The sequence below is a fragment of the Bufo bufo genome, chromosome 6 (genome assembly GCF_905171765.1).
Source record: "Bufo bufo chromosome 6, aBufBuf1.1, whole genome shotgun sequence".
Lineage (NCBI taxonomy): Eukaryota > Metazoa > Chordata > Amphibia > Anura > Bufonidae > Bufo > Bufo bufo.
In genome coordinates, this window is record NC_053394.1 from 52,719,745 (window position 1) to 52,737,166 (window position 17,422).

At 43.8% G+C, this 17,422-nt stretch overlaps 1 protein-coding gene across 1 annotated transcript in view; it reads right to left on the minus strand.

Moving 5' to 3' along the window:
* Positions 1 to 17,422, minus strand: part of LOC121003906 (alpha-2-macroglobulin-like protein 1) — a 172,680-nt gene that overhangs the window by 60,196 nt on the left and 95,062 nt on the right. Inside the window, exons 19-27 of the mRNA XM_040435848.1 lie at positions 15,531 to 15,756; positions 14,296 to 14,422; positions 9,502 to 9,623; positions 9,303 to 9,363; positions 9,146 to 9,229; positions 1,278 to 1,454; positions 863 to 944; positions 620 to 776; positions 41 to 115 (exon numbers count right to left, since the gene is read on the minus strand). Coding sequence (XP_040291782.1) covers positions 41 to 115; positions 620 to 776; positions 863 to 944; positions 1,278 to 1,454; positions 9,146 to 9,229; positions 9,303 to 9,363; positions 9,502 to 9,623; positions 14,296 to 14,422; positions 15,531 to 15,756 — 1,111 coding nt within the window. The remainder of the gene's footprint in view (positions 1 to 40; positions 116 to 619; positions 777 to 862; positions 945 to 1,277; positions 1,455 to 9,145; positions 9,230 to 9,302; positions 9,364 to 9,501; positions 9,624 to 14,295; positions 14,423 to 15,530; positions 15,757 to 17,422) is intronic.

Below are 17,422 nucleotides of genomic sequence, written 5' to 3' on the forward strand. Positions count from 1 at the left end.
ATATGATCTATAATCCTATGATTACTCAGTGATTACTTACTTGTGGAGATCTACCTGACTCCAGCAGTGCTATTGTTACATAAGTGGAAAGGGACACGTCGTCTTCAACACCTCCCTGTAACATAAATATAATTTCATGTGGGCACATGGATCACTGGGAGGCATACAGTATTTTTCCTTTGATTCCTAGGAACATTTGTGAAATTGACCCCATGCACTGTGAGCAATGTAAAGCACCCAGGGTAGTGAAAAACTGTCTGAAGGGTCATATGTCACCCTATTTTACCACAGGAGGGAAAGAGGGCAAAAACTAATTGGCACTTACTTTCCTGTAATGAAGGGTTATGGGTGTTACAACCAACTCTACACTTTGGGCTCCATTATTCCCTAGAGCAGTGTTCCTCCACTCCAGTCCTCAGGGCCCACCTACCAGTCATCATTTGAGAATATCCCACAGAATGAATATCTATGGTCAGTCCTGATTCACTGACACTAGTTATATCACCTGCTCAATACTAAGGAAATCCTGAAAACATGACCGGCAGGTGGACCACGAGGACTGGAGTTGAGGAACCCTGCCCTAGAGCGTTGATACAACAGAACAAAGAAAGGATTATACCTTCATGGAAGTGTGGAAAAGCTTGCCCACATTTCGGAAGCAGCCGGTATAATACCGGTTTCTCGTCAGCCAAGCATAGGAAGTGTTGAGCTGAACTTCATCAATAAAGATGTAAGGTTGAGATTTACTGAATGACTTCACAACAAAAGCAGTCAACCTAATAGATTGAAGATGAAGATCAAGTATAATGCCGGATGTTATCCATTCAGCTTGAACAGTTTCTAAGCATTTTATAATACTCACCATGTATTTCCTTCAGGATCACCCTTACCATATGCACTATATGATCCATCATCACGTTTATACGTCAGCTGCCTTTGGTACCCTGGAAGATAGCAACAAATTTGTACAAATTTATATGAATTAGGAAAAAGCAAAGATCTGAAACCACTGAAGATAAAAAAAATAAAAGTCAGAATTCCAAACATTGGTTTCAGTTATTATCTTTGTGACTACGTAGTAACCGAGTCAGAAAAATGGTCACTTGGTTGACAGGTGCAGAAAGGAAGACATTATTTGAAGGAAAATTGGGAATGATACAGGGAAATGGCTGGATTCATGTTACATGGCATGTTGTATCTGTAAGAGAAGTCATATGTTGTTCTGTCAGAGAAATTGTATTAATGAACAAGGAAATATGAAATCAATGACACCTCACCATTCTTCATGAAGTTAATAACTTTACTCTTAGATTCGCTGTTCATCTGATTAGTCTTTTCCAGATATTGCAGAACAAAAATGTTTGGGGCAAAACGAATCATGTTTTGTTCACCACAACCAGAAGGCATGGCCAGGAGATGCTCTAAGTGCTCAAGGGTTGTGCCCATCATATCTCCTACAGGAAAAAGAAGTAACAATAAATGAAATATATTTAAAGGGGTTTTCCACTTTTTTTTATATTGATGACCTATCTGGATCATAGGTGATCAATATTAGATCAGTGGTTGTCTGACACCCTGCACTCCCACCGGCCAGCAGCTTGTGGCAGCCGCCGAGGCTGGAAACTAAACCTTGGACTGAACTGAAAGCAGATGCCTCTGTCCACTGTATAGAGAATGGGAGCTGAGCTGCAGTACGAATGACACAATGGCCACCACAGAATGGACAGAACCTTCTCCTTCCAGCTTTGTCTGCTGTAATGTCTCCGGAGCTGGTGGCTTCCAGAAACAGCTAATTGTGAGGGTGATGAGTGTTGGACTTCCAGCTATCTAATAGTGATGACCTATCTGGGGGATAGGTCAACAATATGTAAAAGGTGGAAAAAACTTTAATCTGATAGGAAATGTGAATTATAGAAAAAAAAAAGAGTAAAAAGAGTAAATTAAGAAATGTAATGCATATTTCAAATGTAGGGCTGACATAAAAGACATGGTTTATTACATAAGAAATATTAGGACTCCTAACATCAATTAAGAGGTTATTTTTAATGAATGTGGAATTGTAAGAAGCTCTAGTAGAACAACGTTTGAAAATATAACCTTAAATAGAAATTAATTAATATTCAGTAATTTTATGTTTATCAATTAAACTTGTAAATTATTATGTAAAAATTTTAATTTTTAGAAACAGCACAATCTTCTGCCCAAAAATGATAATTTAGGTGCCTGCACGAATAACAGTTTCATACGATGAATGAGTCCCCAATAATCTGCCCGACTTTTGGGATGTATAAATCGGCCATTAGTGTGTAATATCAAATAACTGCTCTTCCCTATCAGTATCTGAAACTTACTGGTCAGATATTGTAAATTCTATAATAAAGCCACAGGCCAAATTGAGAACTTATGATCTTTAATTAGCTGCATTATTGCATTTATTAGGCTTAGGCCTATTGCACACGACCGTATGGCTTTTTCAGTGTTTTGCGGTCCGTTTTTCACAGATCCATTGTTCCGTTTTTTGTTTCCGTTTTTGTTCCGTTTTTCCGTTCCGTTTTTCCGTTCCGTTTTTCCGTATGGCATATACAGTATACAGTAATTACATAGATAAAATTGGGCTGGGCATAACATTTTCAATAGATGGTTCAGCAAAAAACGGAACAGAAACGGAAGACATACGGATGCATTTCCGTATGTGTTCCGTTTTTTTTTGCGGACCCATTGACTTGAATGGAGCCACGGAACATGATTTTCGGGCAATAATAGGACATGTTCTATGTTAAAACGGAACGGAAAAACGGAAATACGGAAACGGAATGCATACGGAGTACATTCCGTTTTTTTTGCGGAACCATTGAAATGAATGGTTCCGTATACGGACCGTATACGGAACACAAAAAACGGCCAGTAAATAGTAAAAAAAAAACGGCCGTGTGCAGGAGGCCCTTTGCTGAGTTCACATCACCGTTTAGCTTTCCATTCTTCTGATCCGTCAGAAGAGATGCGTTTTTGAGACAGGATAAAAAGTCCTGCATGCAATACTTAGTTTCCCGTCTAAAAACTGATCTCAGACGGAAATGGTTCAAACAGATGCCAACTGATGCAACAGGATCCATTTTTTTTTTTTTTACAGGATCCTGTTTTGTTTTGTTTTTCTCTTCCTCTGACAGATCAGACGAATGTTATGTGAGCTCAGCCTTAGTTCAATCTTCAGAGATTTGGTCAGCAATTTCCATCAGTGATTGTGAGCCAAAACCAGAAGTGGAGGCTACACAGAGACAAGGTATAATGGATAGTGTTGATCGAGCATCATAGTGCTCGGGGGCTTGCGCCGAACACATCAGGATGCTTGGGTGCTCGGTAGAAGTCAATGGGAGAACCCGAGCATTAAACCAGGCACCCTCTGCTCTGAAGAGGGGAGGGTGCCAGGTTCATAGGAAAAGATCAGAAATTGATGGAAAGACCAGCATGTGGGGGATGTCTGGATGCATCGTGGACTCCCAGGTCGCTGCTGGGAATGATAATGTCCGAATAGTACGCCACTTTTACAGTGACAATAATACACACAAAACCAAAGATAGAATCAATTTTAGAGGAAAAATTGCTAGGAAACATTCTTTCCTGTATATTTACTTGTATATAAAGTGCAAGTTCTGCCAAAAATTACAAGGAACCGGCACTACAATACACCCTTTATTACACATAAAGGAGGGCATCATACACAGCCTTGAAAAATTATGATTGATGGCCTGCTGGTGATCCTCAAAAACATTTGGAGTAAGGGCCTGCTGATCTGACCATCTAAAACATTATGGGTGAGGGCCTGCTGCCGCTTTGGTGACTCTAGATAACCTAGGCCGATTGCGCCCTCACCGTGACGGCGACGATCCATTCGGATGTCTGGCCTATCAACTTTCGATGTTATTGTCAGTGCAAATAATGGTGACTACGGTAGCGGGGAATCAGGGTTCGATTCCGGAGAGGGAGCCTGAGAAACAGCTACGGCTACCACATCCAAGCAAGGCGGCATGCGTGCAAATTACCTATTAGGTATAATTAGGTAAGGGCCTGCAGGTGAGATGACCCTGTAAAAGATTTTAGGTGCGGGCCTGTAGGTGAGCTGACCCTGTAAAAGATTTTAGGTGCGGGCCTGCAGGTGAGCTGACCCTGTAAAAGATTGTAGGTGAAGGCCTGCTTGTGAGCTAACCTTGTAAAACATTATATGCGAGGGTCTGCTGGTGAGCTGACCCTGTAAAACATTATAGGTGAGGGCCTGCTGGTGAGCTGACCCTCTAAAAAATTATATGCGAGGGCCTACTGGTGAGCTGACCCTGTAAAACATTATAGGTGAGGGCCTGCTGGTGAGCTGACCCTCTAAAAAATTATATGCGAGGGCCTACTGGTCTGCTGACCCTCTAAAAAATTATATGCAAGGGCCTGCTGGTGAGCTGACCCTGTAAAACATTATAGGTGAGGGCCTGCTGGTGAGCTGACCCTCTAAAAAATTATATGCGAGGGCCTGCTGGTGTGCTGACCCTCTAAAAAATTATATGCGAGGGCCTGCAGCTGAGCTGACCCTGTAAAACATTATATGCAAAGGGCATATATGCGAGGGCATTATATGCGATGAATAAGCATGTGTTGATATAATGGAAGAGGAGAAGGAGGATGAGAAAAGGAAGATTCAACCATATACCCTTGTTTGTGGTGGAAGGGGTGCATGGGAATACAGTGTATTCAGTACATTATAAACAACACATTTAAAGTGCCTTTTTGTTCATCCGCTTTCCTCTGGTGGAGTCGAGAAGTCATGGTCAATCCAAGCTTTGTTCATTTTTATAAGAGTCAACCTGTCAGCATTTTCAGTTGACAGGCAGATACGATTATCTGTTATAATGCGACCAGCAGCACTAAATACCTGCTCAGACAAAATGCTGGCGGCAGAGCAGGCCAGCACCTCCAAGGCGTAGAGCGCCAGTTCGTGCCACGTGTCCAGTAGTTGTAAGGTACTGAGGGATCATTGAGGATGCTGACACGGTCTGCTATGTACTTCTTCACCATCCTCCCAAAATTTTCCTTCCTTATGACACTAGGCCGCGCATCAGGGTGAGGGTGCTGGCGGAGTGTCATGAAACTGTCCCAGGCTTTGGAGAGTGTTGCCCTGCCTCTGTTGGAACAGCTGTGTGTTCCCCTTGTCTTCCCTCCTCGGTTGGTCAAGGAACTTCGGACTCTGCCGCCAGTGTTGTCAGATGGAAATTTTTGGAGCAATTTTTCAACAAGTATCTTCTGGTATTGCACAGTTTTGCTCGTCTTCTCCACCAGAGGAATGAGAGATGAGAAGTTCTCTTTGTAGTGGGGGTTGAGAAGGGTGAACCACCATTAATCCGTGTTGTCTAAAATTCGTATAACGTGCGGGTCGCAGAAAAGGCAGCCTAACATGAAGTCAGCCATGTGTGCCAGAGTACCAACAGGCAAGACTTCTGTCGTCATCAGGAGGATCACTCTCAATCTCCTCATCCTCTTCCTCCTCTTCTGCCCACCCACGCTGAACCAATGAAATGGGTACTTTCATGTGTACTACCCTCTGTAGCGGAGGCAACCGTCTCCTTCTCCTCCTCCTCCTCTTCATCCTCATCCAATTCGCGCTGAGAAGACAAACTGAGGGTGGTCTGGCTATCACCCTGTGTACTGTCTTCCCCCATTTCCACCTCTTCCACATGCAAAGTGTCCGCCTTCATTGTGAGCAGCGAGCGTTTCAGTAGACACAGAAGTGGGATGGTTACGCTGATAATAGCGGCATCGCCGCTCACCATCTGTGTTGATTCCTCAAAGTTGCGTAAAAAAACTCACAGAGGTCAGACATCCATGTCCACTCGTCGCTTGTGAAAAGCGGCAGCTGACTGGAAAGGCGACGACCATGTTGCAGCTGGTATTCCACTACTGCCCCCTGCTGCTCACAAAGCCTGGCCAACATGTGGAATGTGGAGTTCTAACACGTGCTCACGTTGCACAACAGTCGGTGAGCTGGCAATTGCAAGCACTGCTGCAGCTCTGCCAGACCGGCGGCAGCTGTAGATGACTTTTGGAAATGGGCACACACGCGGCACACCTTTACCAGTAGCTCAGGCAAATTGGGGTAGGTTTTGAGAAACCGCTGAACCACTAAGTTTAACACGTGGGCTAGGCATGGTATGTGTGTGAGCTTGCCGAGCTCCAAAGCTGCCACCAAGTTACATTTATTATCAGACACAACCATGCCTGGTTGTAGGTTGAGTGGCGAAAACCACAGCTTAGTCTGGTCCCTTATACCCTGCCACAGCTCTGCGGCGGTGTGCTGTTTGTCACCTAAGCAAATAAGTTTCAGCACGGCCTGTCGCCACATCCCCACAGCAGTGCTACACTGCTTCAAGCTACTGACTGATGGCTGACTGGTGCTGCAAGATGACAATTCAGAGGTAGAAGTAGAGGAGGAGAAGGTGGAGGAGGAGAAGGGGGGGGGCTGCAGCCACTAATGTAGATGGTGGCGGAAATCCTGATGGAAGTAGGGCCCGCAATTCTTGGCGTCGGTAGCACCTGTGCCATCCCAGGGTATGACTCACTCCCGGCCTCCACAATGTTCACCCAGTGTACCGTCAGGGAAATGTAGCGTCTCTGGCCACAAGCACTTGTTCATGTGTCAGTCGTTAAGTGGACCTTCCCAATAACTGCGTTGGTCAGGACACGTTTGATGTTATGGGAAACATGCTGGTGTAAGGTGGGGATGGCACACTGGGCAAAATAGTGGAGGCTGGGGACTGAGTAACGAGGGACGTCCGCCACCAAGCCTAAATGGCACCATTTCCAGCGACAGCAATTTAGAAAGTTGTGCATTTAGTGCTATGGCCGGTGGGTGGGTGGCTGGGTATTTGCGCTTTCGTTCAATGGTCTGGGGTATGGACATCTATACGCTGCGCTGGGACACAGAAGTGGATGTGCTAGCTGATGGTGCTTGCGAAAGTCCAGGTGCAGGGTGGGAGGCCTCCGGGCCTGCGTCTTGGACAGAGGATTGGCCAGCACATAACACAGGGGAAGAGGAGGCAGTGGTGTGACCCACAGACACTGATTGTGGATCCAGGCGTTCGGCCCACCTGTTAGGTGCTTTGATGCCATGTGGCAGATCATGCTGGTGGTGGTGATGTTGCTAGTGTTCACGCCCCTGCTCATTTTGGTACAGCACAGGTTGCAAATGACTTTTCTTTTATTGTCAGCACTTTCGTCAAAAAAGCGCCAGACTGCGGAACACCTACCCCTTGGCAAGGGAGATTTCCGCAAGGGGTGCTCCGGGCAACAGTTGTGGGCCTGTTTGGTGTGGCTCGCCTTCTCCCTTTTGCCACTGCCTCTTCCAGCCTGTTGCGGTGCTGAAGATCCCTCCCCCTCTGTAATGCTGTTCTCGCTCGGCTTGCCACCTTCCTAGGTTGGGTCTGTGATTTAATCGTCCACCACCTCCTCTTCCACTTCCTCAGTCTGGTCTTCCTCCTGAATGTTTGACCTAACAACAACCTCACTTATTGACAACTGTGTCTCATCCTCATCATCAACCTCTTGAGCCACTAATTGAGGTTGACTTATTGGCAACTGTGTCTCATCATCATCATCCATCTCGTGAAACACTAATTGCCGTTCTCCACTGTCATCTTCTTCTGACTGTGGATGCTCAAGAGTTTGGGAATCAGGGCCAAGATCTCCTCATGTCCCTCTTCAAGCGGGCTTGGCGAGAGGCCCAAATTAAGGAAAGGCGATTAAAAAAATTCTTGGAATATCTGAGTGTGGGATCACTTGTTTGCAAAGACTCTCCATAGTGGGAGGAAGGAGGAACAGGGCGAGGATTCTGTTGACCAGACTGGACTTTGTGGAAGACAGGGTGGTGATTATCCGACTGGAAACATTATCTGCTGCAATACAACCGACCACATGGTCGCACTGGTGTGACGTCAAGAGTGGTGTGCTGCGTCGCCCTGCAAACTGGGACATGAAGCTAGGTATCGTGGATGAGTGTGTTTTTTGTGCTCTGGCAGCAGGCACAGTTTCACCGTGAACAGGACCATGGCTATCAGCATCACGTCTACTTTCCCATTCCTTACTGCTCGCCTTCCACATATTAAATTGTATATATGCTTGCAAGTATGTCACACGTACAGTAGCGTAGGTTTTGTAAGTGTATGCGCAAATATATTAGACTCAATGTCACTGATATTTAGGATGTGAAAACGTTATACAAGAGATTTAGCACAGGTAATGTCGCTGTCACCAGCAGCGGAATTTTTTTTACTAAATGTCACTGATATTTCAGATGCACTAACATTATACAGGAGATGTAGTGCAGGTAATGTCGCTGCCACCAGCATCGAAAAAATTATACTGAATGTCACTGATATTTAGGATGGGCAAACGTTATACAGGAGATGTAGCACAGGTAATGTCGCTGCCACCAGCAGCAAAAAAATGACACTGAATGTCACTGATATTTCGGATGCGCTAATGTTATACTGGAGATGTAGCGCAGGTAATGTTGCGGCGGTAATGCAGCGGCCAAACAATTGCACGCAACTTAAAGCAGGTTGCGCTAAAAAAATATATTGCTGCCAGACACAACAATGGTCTTGAAAAGGACTTTTGGGTCTCTATCACCAACCCTGCCTAACAAAAAAAATAATAATTCAATTGAATCAATTCCCTACACTATCTGTCCCTTCTACAGCACAGCTCTCCCTCACTAACTCTGAGCCAAACCACGTGTCATCGGGTGCTTTATAGGACCCGATGACGCCTTCCGGCCAGCCAATCACTGTAATGCCAGTAACCAACATGGCTACGGCATTACAGTGAATGGCAGTACTTACCTGCACGTTTATTGGCTGCGTAGCAGCCAACAAACGTGCGGGGAGGAGACTCAAGCATCACGCTCGAGCACACACGGTATTCAACCGAACATCGCAATGTGCCGAGCATCGTGATGCTCAAGCCGAACTGGTGTTCGGCCGAGCATGCTCGATCAACACTGCAAAGGAGGCTTACTAAGTGGCAGATTCTTAGATTATAATGCTATATCAGCAACAAATTATCATGAGGTGAACTTATCTTACAGAGTTTAGTGAAAATCATTTCTTACCCACAACAGTCATATAAGCTCTCTCAGAGTCCTTTAGAATATTTGGAGGCAACTTCAGAGAGATGGTTTCTGTTTTTGAATTTTCTAAAGAACAAAGACATATATCAAGTGAAAATCAAAGCTGCATCTTCAGTAGAACAGTAATGATGATACTTACCTTGCCCTGCTTGGAAGCAGATCATAGAGTTGTGAGATTTCTCCACCAGCACCCCACCTGGCTAAAGACCCAAAGGAATAGCAGAAGATGAACGTGCAGAATAGAAAATAATGCTGTATATGGTATTACTGTAGGTAACAAAAGAATAATAGACATAGATCTCCAAGAGCCTTTATGACAGTATAAAGGGGTCACTTACTTTAACGATGAGTGGCTTTAACACTGTGTCAACATTCCCCTGTTTAGGGACAAGTGGCACCTCATTATTACATAGGTCTGGGGTGTTCACAGCCTCTGTCCTCACAGTGATGTTCACCTCCCCTAGAGAAGGTTTTAAAGTACGTCATTAAAAATTAAGCTTTCATATTGGGCACTCGGCCCTCACAATAGACTGCCACTGTCTGAACACTTTTCATATTGTGCTGTGTATACTGTGGACAGGATCATTAGTCCTCATTATCCAAAATTACAAAAAAGCTTATAATGTTGGAGGCACAATCACACCATCAACAATAGCTAATACAAACAATTCATCTCTGTCTCTGTCCTTCTGTCCTAGCCATCCTTGCACATGACACAGAGCATGCTCACAACAGTCTACCATAGAAGTCAATGGCACATTTTTTTCAGTCTTTTACCTATGCGCTTCTTGTTAATCAACTGCTTTTTTAGTTTATACAGTCAGGTCCATAAATATTGGGACATTGACACAATGCTAGCATTTTTGGCTCTATACACCACCACAATGGATTTAAAGTGAAACAAACAAGATGTGCTTTAACTGCAGACTGTCAGCTTTAATTTGAAGGTATTTACATCCAAATCAGGTGAACGATGTAGGAAGTACAACAGTTTGCATATGTGCCTCCCACTTGTTAAGGTCCCAAAAGTAATGGGACAATTGGCTTCTCAGCTGTTCCATGGCCAGGTGTGTGTTATTCCCTCATTATCCCAATTACAATGAGCAGATAAAAGGTTCAGAGTTCATTTCAAGTGTGCTATTTGCATTTGGAATCTGTTGCTGTCAACTCTCAAGATGAGATCCAAAGAGCTGTCACTATCAGTGAAGCAAGCCATCATTAGGCTGAAAAAACACAACAAACCCATCAGAGAGATAGCAAAATCATTAGGTATGGCCAAAACAACTGTTTGGAACATTCTTAAAAAGAAGGAACGCATCGGTGAGCTCAGCAACACCAAAAGACCCGGAAGACCACGGAAAACAACTGTGGTGGATGACCGAAGAATTCTTTCCCTGGTCAAGAAAACACCCTTCACAACAGTTGGCCAGATCAAGAATACTCTCCAGGAGGTAGGTGTATGTGTTGTAAAAGTCAACAATCAAGAGAAGACTTCACCAGAGTGAATACAGAGGGTTCACCACCAGATGTAAACCATTGGTGAGCCTCAAAAACAGGAAGGCCAGATTAGAGTTTGCCAGACGACATCTAAAAAAGCCTTCACAGTCCTGGAACAACATCCTATGGACAGATGAGACCAAGATCAACTTGATGGGAAGAGAAGAGTATGGAGAAGGAAAGGAACTGCTCATGATCCTAAGCACACCACCTCATCAATGAAGCATGGTGGTGGTAGTGTCATGGCGTGGGCATGTATGGCTGCCAATAGAACTGGTTCTCTTGTATTTATTGATGATGTGACTGCTGACAAAAGCAGCAGGATGAATTCTGAAGTGTTTCGGGCAATATTATCTGCTCATATTCAGCCAAATGCTTCAGAACTCATTGGACGGCGCTTCACAGTGCAGATGGATAATGACCCAAAGCATACTGCAAAAGCAACCAAAGAGTTTTTTAAGGGAAAGAAGTGGAATGTTATGCAATGGCCAAGTCAATCACCTGACCTGAATCCGATTGAGCATGCATTTCACTTTCTGAAGACAAAACTGAAGGGAAAATGCCCCAAGAACAAGCAGGAACTGAAGACAGATGCAGTAGAGGCCTGGCAGAGCATCACCAGGGATGAAACCCAGCGTCTGGTGATGTCTATGCATTCCAGACTTCAGGCTGTAATTGACTGCAAAGGATTTGCAACCAAGTATTAAAAAGTGAAAGTTTGATTTATGAATATTATTCTGTCCTAATACTTTTGGTCCCTTAACAAGTAGGAGGCACATATGCAAACTGTTGTAATTCCTACACCGTTCAGCTGATTTGGATATAAATACCCTCAAATTAAAGCTGACAGTCTGCAGTTAAAGCACATCTTGTTTGTTTCATTTTAAATCTATTGTGGTGGTGTATAGAGCCAAAAATGTTACAATTGTGTCGATGTCCCAATATTTATGGACCTGACTGTATTTTAATTAATACATAAAAAAATGTATTCATTCATTCATTCATTCATTCATTTTGAACTGTAAAAACATAAAAGTAATCTAAACAATTGCTGTTTAGAATTTTAACAGCAAAATCAACAAAAAAGGCCATGTCATGAAAACAAATTTAGGGAAGCCAAGTAATGCTTTGATGCAATATAATATATAAAGCTGAGTGTATGTGTGTATGTCCGCTAAAGAAATCCGCAACATAGCATTTACAATCACAAAATTTGGCACACAGGTACATCACGTGTCCGGGAAGGTTTTAGACCGGGTCTTAGCTCTCTAGCACACACTGTTCCTGAGATATTCCCAAAAAATGCAAATATGGCACATCACATGACCTACATTAGCCAATAGAAGCCTGCAGGTCTTTCTCTTCATATCCCAACTGCCATACACACAGTCACAAGTCCCTCATTAGCCAATAGAAGCTCGCAGGTCCTTAGTCTCCACATACACACAGTTTTACACCAGGTCTCCATAACAACCCAGCCATTTTTCTTCACTGCTGTAGGTCAGCTTTAAAGGGGCATGGCGCTGTGAATGACACTGTTAAGGGAGCGGAGTGCTGTGGAGGTCATAGTTAAGGGGCAGGTAGGGTGGCCATTCAGGCCACCCTCAAAAGATGGACTTAAAAACCCAGCCCCCACTAAACCCCACCCGCTGTCCCGCTAAGCTACGCCTCCACCCGGTTAGGCTATGTCCCCTCCCACTCCGCAGCCGACGGGTATTGAAGAAATGAAGGTAAAGATCAACTTCTGTCAGCTGCAGGGGTGAAAAGGAGGGTGACTTTCTCCCTGCAGCTTCTGCTCAGACATCACAGTGCTGCTGTCTGAGAGTGAGCTGTTCAAAAGGACATCCGTGTGTCGGCCCAGGCCCTGCGCCGGACAGAGGACAGGGAGTCTGAAAGCCGGACTGTCCGGCCTAAAACCGGACCTCTGGCTACCCTAGGGGCAGGCTGCTGTGGAGGTCACAGTTAAGGGGATTGTCCACTATGAAGGTCAGTGTTAAGGGGAAGATTGCTGTATCGGCCACTGTTAAGGGGGCGGGGTGTTGTGGAAATCCCTGTTAAGGAGATGGGGTACTGTAGAGGTCACTAATAAAGGGGCGGCCGCTGTGAAGGTCACTGTTAAGGGGGCAGAGAACGGTGGAGGTCACAGTTAAGGGGACGGACTACTATGGAGGTCAGTGTTAAGGGGCAGGGTGCTGTAGTGGTCACTGTTAAGGGGGTGGGGTGTTGTGGAAGTCATATTTTAAGGGAACGGAGCTCTATGGAGGTCACTGTTAAAGGGGCGAGTTATTGTGGAAATCAATGTTAAGGAGATGGGGTACTGTGGAGGTCACTAATAAAGGGGCGGCCGCTGTGGAGGTCACTGTTAAAGGGGAGGGTGCTGTGGCTGTTACTGTTAAGGGGCAGGCCGCTGTGGAGGTCACTGTTAAGGGAGGAGGGGACTGTGGAAGCCACTATTAAATGGGCAGCGGGGTACTGTGAGGTCACTGTTAAGGCAGCGGGGTTCTCTGGGGTACTCACTGTTAAAGGGGCAGGCTGCTATAAAGGTCATAGTTAAGGGGGTGGGCTGCTGTCGAGGTCCCATTTTAAGGAGACGGGCACTGTGTGGGGGGGTCAGTGTTAAGGGGTGGGGGCTGTGGAGGTCACTGTTAAGGGGGCGGGGTACTGTAGATGTCACTGTTATAGTGGATACTGTCTATATCTTTTAATGACACACACAAATATTAAATGAAATTGATTAAATACACCAGTGCGAAGCCGAGCCCTTCAGCTAGTGGCTTATAAAGGGCAAATCTCAAACAAAGGAGCTAAGACATCCATAGACCCTACAAGGACCCTTTTCCTTATAAGCCCACGAACTATTAAAACCACTGAACGTTATGACTTTTTCAGAGTTTCTTTCCATTGGAATGGAATGGAATGAATCCAAAATGGAGCCTCCAAGCCTCCAAATAATGCATGGACATGTGATAAAGTGTGAACATGCCCTTAGGTTCCATTAACACTACCATTAGGGTTCATTCTCTTTCCACCCACACTAAGCTAGCCCTACTGACTCCATATGTAAAGGAATACATCAGTCTTTGTCAATTCCATTGTGATCATTTTATACATGATCCATTGCAATATTTTTTGAGCTCAATGATTGACAGTTTGAAAAAAACTATACAGCTGGTGCGAAATGTAATCTACTTCCAGTGCAGATTAAAAACTACTAAAAAACGCTGTAAAATAAACTGCTAAGCCTTAGATTCAATTCAAATGTCTCATTTTTCAGTAACGTTCTAGGAACAGGAAAAGAGAAAAATGGCAGTTGACAAACAACAACAGTGCCCAACAAACCCCATTGATTATTACAGGGTCTGTGGGCTCATTCACATGACCGTGGTTTTGTTCCGCATCCGAGCCGCATTCACTTAAATGGTGCCACGTTGCTTCGTTCCGTGGCCACGCAAAAAATTTTGTGCAAAACACGGCATGGTCGTGTGAATGGGCCCTTCTGCTGCACCAAATAGTGAAGCATGTTGTGCTACTTTGTCTTGTTTTTTTTCCATATGTAGTTCCCTAATGGAGCCCTTGGCACAGATGTCAACATAGGCTTAGTCATAGTCATATTTGAACAAAGCTTTATTCATCACCTAGTTTAGCAGCTTTCATGTTCCAGTGAAATGTTTTGCTTTCCTCTGCACACAGGCAGCTGCTGTACTGACATCCGGGGCAGGCTTCCAGTTCTAGCTCAATGGAAGATAATAAAGTAGTTTGGACCTGCCCCCCCCCCCAAAAAAAAAATAGTAGAAATCACTGTGTACCAAAGATTGCAAAGCAGAGACAATTACACCTATTATAAAGCAACTGGTATATGCAATTCATTTTTTTTGTCAAAAAGGTAAAAATGTATATAAGCATGAAAACAATATGACCAATGATGCAGGTCAACATTTGTTTGAGAAGACCATAATTAGTTGAAAGCACTTAGATTTATCTAGAAGGGTTCAAGTTGGTGGCCTTCAAGATAGTGTGTCAGATGCAAAAACTCTACTTTGGTCCATCATCTATCTGCTTATGAGATCATATACCATCCAAAGTTATCAAATTATTTTGTTTAGCCTCCAAGCGGTGGTTTTCCATTGTTGAGAAACTACATCTCCCACCCTGTAAAGCCACAGGTTGGAGACAACTGAGAGACAGTAGACCACAATATTTACAAAATGATTGTTCATTTAACATATTTCATTGTTCCTAACCAAATATGTGCCATTGTACTGCCCATTTATATTACTGTTGTACATCTCGCAGTGTAGTGGCCTCCCAGGCATACAGCTGGCCACACACATGAGACAATGATCAGCCACATTGCCGTTGATTAGTCGTCCATGGGATTGTTCATAAGAATGATCCCACCAGCAACATCCCAGGCTAAACTGGCCGACCAGAGAATCAGTATTGACTTTCTGGTCCTTGGGTACAATGGCAAATGATCAGGCAAATTCAGGCCAATCATGCCATAAATGAGCAGTTTCAGCCAACAACAACATTCAAGATTTTCCACATGGCCAATTACATTTTTACCAGATAAGAGTCTGCCATCGCAAATTATAGTTTGCGCTAGTTTCTTTAAATGACAGTCGGCCGAAAATGACAAGATCGCCGTTTCCAACCAACTTTTGTCTCTTGTGCATGGTCAGCCTAAAGTGGGTTACCTGCTGCTATAACCCCAGCACCCATTATGCACTGCAGACTAATGTGCCACACAAGTATGCAACAAGTACAGTGTCCTACAGCAAAATGTGAAAGCCAGGCTTGCTTAGCAATGACCAACACCAGTGGATTTGTGAGTTGGGAGGATATAATAAGAATATGACTGTCTTATCACCTTTATGCACTGCTTCAAGTAATTAAACACAGAGGCTTTCAAAATAAATGTCTCTCCTCGGACCACAGAATATGGCAAGGCAAGATCCACAAAGAATGGCTGGAAAACTTTTAGGGATACAGAGGGTGAAAGAGCAAACCCATTTGGTCCCATACAGATGGCTCCTGCCATCCAATCTGTAATGGTGTCTGGAGCTAAGTGATGAAGCTCAGTCATCCCGGAGTTACTGAAAAATAAAAATAATAACAGCCAATTATGATTAATACATGAGTCATACTGCGCTCCAGCAGTTTCAGATTACAATATTTCACCACAGCATTTTGATCAGTGTTTGTAATCCAAAACCAGGAGTACATTAATTTGTGGAAGATTGATTCTTAGAATTCTGATATGTTGCTTATTAATTTGAATGGTTTCACACATAGTGGTGCCATTATGCTATGATTAAGGACCTATACAAGGTCTGAATCTGAAACGCATCAGAGGTACCTCCTCAGGTAAAACCTGAAGATTTTTGTGCTCGATGCTGGAATCCTGTTTCTCTAGTTTATGATTGAGGTGGATTGTTTGCTTCTATAAACAGCAAAAAGTATAATGGGAATGTTGTGTCTTGGATCCTGGATTTGGCTTACACCATCTAATGTGACATGCTGATCAAAATACTGGCGTGTGAGTTCTCCCTTTCTTGGGCAATTATTACTCGAAACCACATTCAGAATACTGCCTATTAGTGCCTTTCTACAGTACCATGCGGTACTACATGTTTTTGTACTGTTCTTTACACGTGCCAGGGTAAGCCGCTCCTTTGGACAACAGGAGAGGGTAGCTCCACTGTATGTACTGTACAGGACCCTGAAGTAGCTAATATTCTCTATAATATTCTCTATTATTTGCAGCTTCCAGTAGCTCTTTCTAGCTTCTATATGTAAAGACTTGCTTAATCTCTATTAATTGTGTAATTACGTTTCTTTCGTGTTCATATTTTCTTATTTTATGATGGCATTTGTCAGCTTTGGAACCAAAAAATAGTTTTACGGCACATTTATATATAGATGGTCTATCCTTAGGATAAGCCATCAATATCAGACCTCCATTGATCCGAATCCTGACACTCTTGCCAATCAGATTTTCTTTCAGTAGCTGGAAAAAGGCGCCACAACTACACTTTTCCATACTCTCCATAGTGGAGGTAGCTGCTCCTTTTGAAGTCCCATTGATTCGCGGGGGTGATGGGAGTCTGACTCCTGCTGATCTGACAATGCTGACCTTTCCAAAGGATAGTATTAATGGTATAATAGCCTAGGGAAAGGATTGAATATACGCTAAAGTAATCAATGTACAAATTATATCTTTGTTAATATGTAGAGATGAGCGAAGAATTGGAAAATTGCTCCCCAATTTTTTTTTTTTAATTTGCTTTGTGACAAATTACTTTGTCACAAAGCGCATTTCTTTGTAAGTAGTGGGTACAATAACAGGGAAAGTCAATTGTGCTGCTCCCCTTCATTGTACCCCTCAGATTTACAATGCATTTATAACTGATTGCGGCATCTGAAAGCAATAATACAATGTAAAATATATAAAATCATACTTACCTCATCCATTTGATCACGAAGAGACGGCTGCCACCATCTTGATAGAAGATATAGTGCGAAATGTCACGCTGGCCGTGATGATGTAATCACATCGGACAGCGTGGTGATATCATATTTCATCGCGCACAGGATTTCACGTGGGATCTTCAATCAAGAAGGTGCCGGCTCTTCGCGCTCAAACAGATGAGGTTAATATGATTTCTTTCGTTTTTACTCCAGTTCAGGGAAAATCGATTCATTTCCATGAAGCATGAGGAAAACACACGGAAAGCATGCGGCTTCACGGCGAATCAAATT